The 2,192-nt window shown below is 37.0% G+C and overlaps 1 protein-coding gene across 1 annotated transcript; it reads left to right on the forward strand.

Moving 5' to 3' along the window:
• The first annotated feature begins 443 nt into the window (after nt 1-443).
• Nucleotides 444-1,908, forward strand: LOC149198258 (protein AGENET DOMAIN (AGD)-CONTAINING P1-like). The gene is made up of 2 exons (XM_089404101.1): nt 444-1,182; nt 1,420-1,908. Exons 1-2 carry the CDS (start codon nt 769-771, stop codon nt 1,798-1,800), a joined length of 795 nt encoding a protein of 264 aa, XP_089260227.1. The 5' UTR covers nt 444-768; the 3' UTR covers nt 1,801-1,908.
• Nucleotides 1,909-2,192: the final 284 nt, after the last annotated feature.

Consider the following 2,192-nt stretch of genomic DNA (forward strand, 5'->3'; position numbering starts at 1 on the left):
ATAGTTGGATTCCAGTGAAAAATGCTATTTTTTCGGTTAGACTAGGTCTTAAATTTTTGTTTTTAATTTCAAAAATGTGCTGTTTAATTATTATATCTTGAAGAATTTTTTATTAGAATCAGACAAATTTATTTTGGTTAAATAATAATCTTATTTTTTAAAATGTTTTTTTGACTACATATATGGATTCAACATTTTGAAAAAACTTTGATACACTTGAATTTTAAAAATTTACAACATTTTAGGCAACTCAAACCAAAAATATGTCGATAAACTCTCCAATATACACTTCTCAACATGTGACGATTAAAAAAAGCCCATCAAAAAAATAAATAAATTATTACTTCAGTATCTAAATCAAAACTTTTATCTTCATTCATTTATTTTAAGGTCCACTAACTCTCCTCTCCTTTAAAAGCACATGGAAACACGCTATTTTTATATGTTACTCACGAAGTAGAGAATCGCCAGGTTGAACGATTGTTGATTTTTTTTCACTTTGAACTTTTTTTAGGGTTTGGTGCTTTCTCACAAAAGGGAAATAATTACCAGGTCGCGCTGTTGTTGTGATTTCAGCTTGAACTTTCTGGTGCTTTATATCATACTCACACAAGGGAATTGGGAGGTTGCATTATTTTTGTTGTAATTTCAGCTTGAACTTTTTGGTGCTTTATATCATACTCACCAGAGAAGGGAATTGGGAGGTTGCACTGTTGTTCTTGTTATTTCAGCTTGAATTTGTTTAGGGTTTTTGGTGCTACTGGTACAATGGAGTTAACAGAAGGAATGGAAGTGGAGATACGTTCTGATGAGAAAGGGTACGAGGGCGCATGGTTCGAAGGATTTGTGAAGGCCATTCTTAAAAGTGGCGGGTCTTGCCAAATCCAATATGACAAGTTTCAAAAAAAGAATGGGAAGCCGTGTGTAGAAATAATAACCCTGGAAAATATGCGACCCACTCCACCCGACATTGAGATGCCCCTGAATCTCTCTGAGGGATTTTACATAGACGCCTACGACACTGATTGCTGGTGGCGTGGATTCCTTGTAGAAAGGGTTTCGCGTGGGGAGGAGCGCTGGTTGGTCTCCTTCCCTGACAGTGGGACTTTCCAGTCATACCCCCGTTCGGCATTCCGAATGGCGCAGGAATGGAAGGGGGGAAAGTGGACATTGGTACCACCGGTACGTTTTCTGAATTATTGTCTTAATCTTGAGTTACGTTTCCTGAATCATTGTCTTAATCTTGAGTTTAAGTCAATGGTGGATTTTGGGAATATTTTAAAATTAGTGTACTGTGATAATATTTTCGAATCCATGGCCTTGATCAAGGCCATATGCCCCTTTCTCAATATATATAAATTCTTTAAAACTTCTGAAAATTTTGATTTCGTAGTATTATTATTCAACTGTGTTTTGCAGGCGCAAAACTCAGAAGTGAGCGAAGCGAAAAGGAAGCTTCGCGTTGGCAGCTCAGAGGGAGGACCTTTAAAATCGCAAGCAAAGCCAATAATTCGAGCTGCGGCAAATTCCGGCAGAGATTCTTTGCCTGCCTCCAGACTGAAGAAGCACCGCATCGCCGTGGATTCGGATGGTCCACAGAAATCTGTGCCAAAACATAATAATTTAAATGTATACCGTGAACTCTTGCGGGCTTTTCATTCAGATAGCTGCAGGTTAACCGCAAAGCGGCTCGAGATTCTTCGTGCCGTTCGACTTGAACTGGGTATTACTGAATCTGATCATGTAGTAGCTATCGAAGAGATAGTCCTATCCGCTTCCTGTTCTGGTTCTGCAGCTTAATATTGTATTATGTTCTGGTTCTGCAGCTTAATATTGTATTATTTTTATCAAAGTTTTGGCAATCAGAATGAGTTTTTCTGCAATTTTGTTTATTTTAATAAAAAAGAATTTCTATGGACCTTCCTAACTTATTTTATTTTATTTTAATTATGAATAATTTTAATTGTGCTTTATTTTACATATGGCTATTTTCCGGGTAGGAAGACATCAAGCCGATTAATTGTTTGTCGGAGTCTTTCATATATTCGTCGACTATGTGTACGACTAATGTTACACGTGGGTATAGCAAGGGGTTACAGGGGCAGCGCCTAATTTTTTTTTCGAGTTATTTCTTTGCAAATGTTTTTGGTGGTTTAAGGAAAACCGGTGTTAATAGTTTTTGGGCAGAAAGT

Source organism: Pinus tabuliformis, chromosome 2_2, assembly GCF_031772625.1.
Source record: "Pinus tabuliformis cultivar Carrire ecotype Pingquan chromosome 2_2, CPIR1, whole genome shotgun sequence".
NCBI classification, from domain to species: Eukaryota; Viridiplantae; Streptophyta; class Pinopsida; order Pinales; family Pinaceae; genus Pinus; species Pinus tabuliformis.

Excerpts from the sequence above, each read along its gene's own strand:
- LOC149198258 (XM_089404101.1), top strand. The coding sequence starts at position 769 with ATGGAGTTAACAGAAGGAATGGAAGTGGAGATACGTTCTGATGAGAAA. Across the intron at positions 1,183-1,419 it reads AGTGGACATTGGTACCACCG|GCGCAAAACTCAGAAGTGAG; the intron begins GTACGTTTTCTG and ends TGTGTTTTGCAG.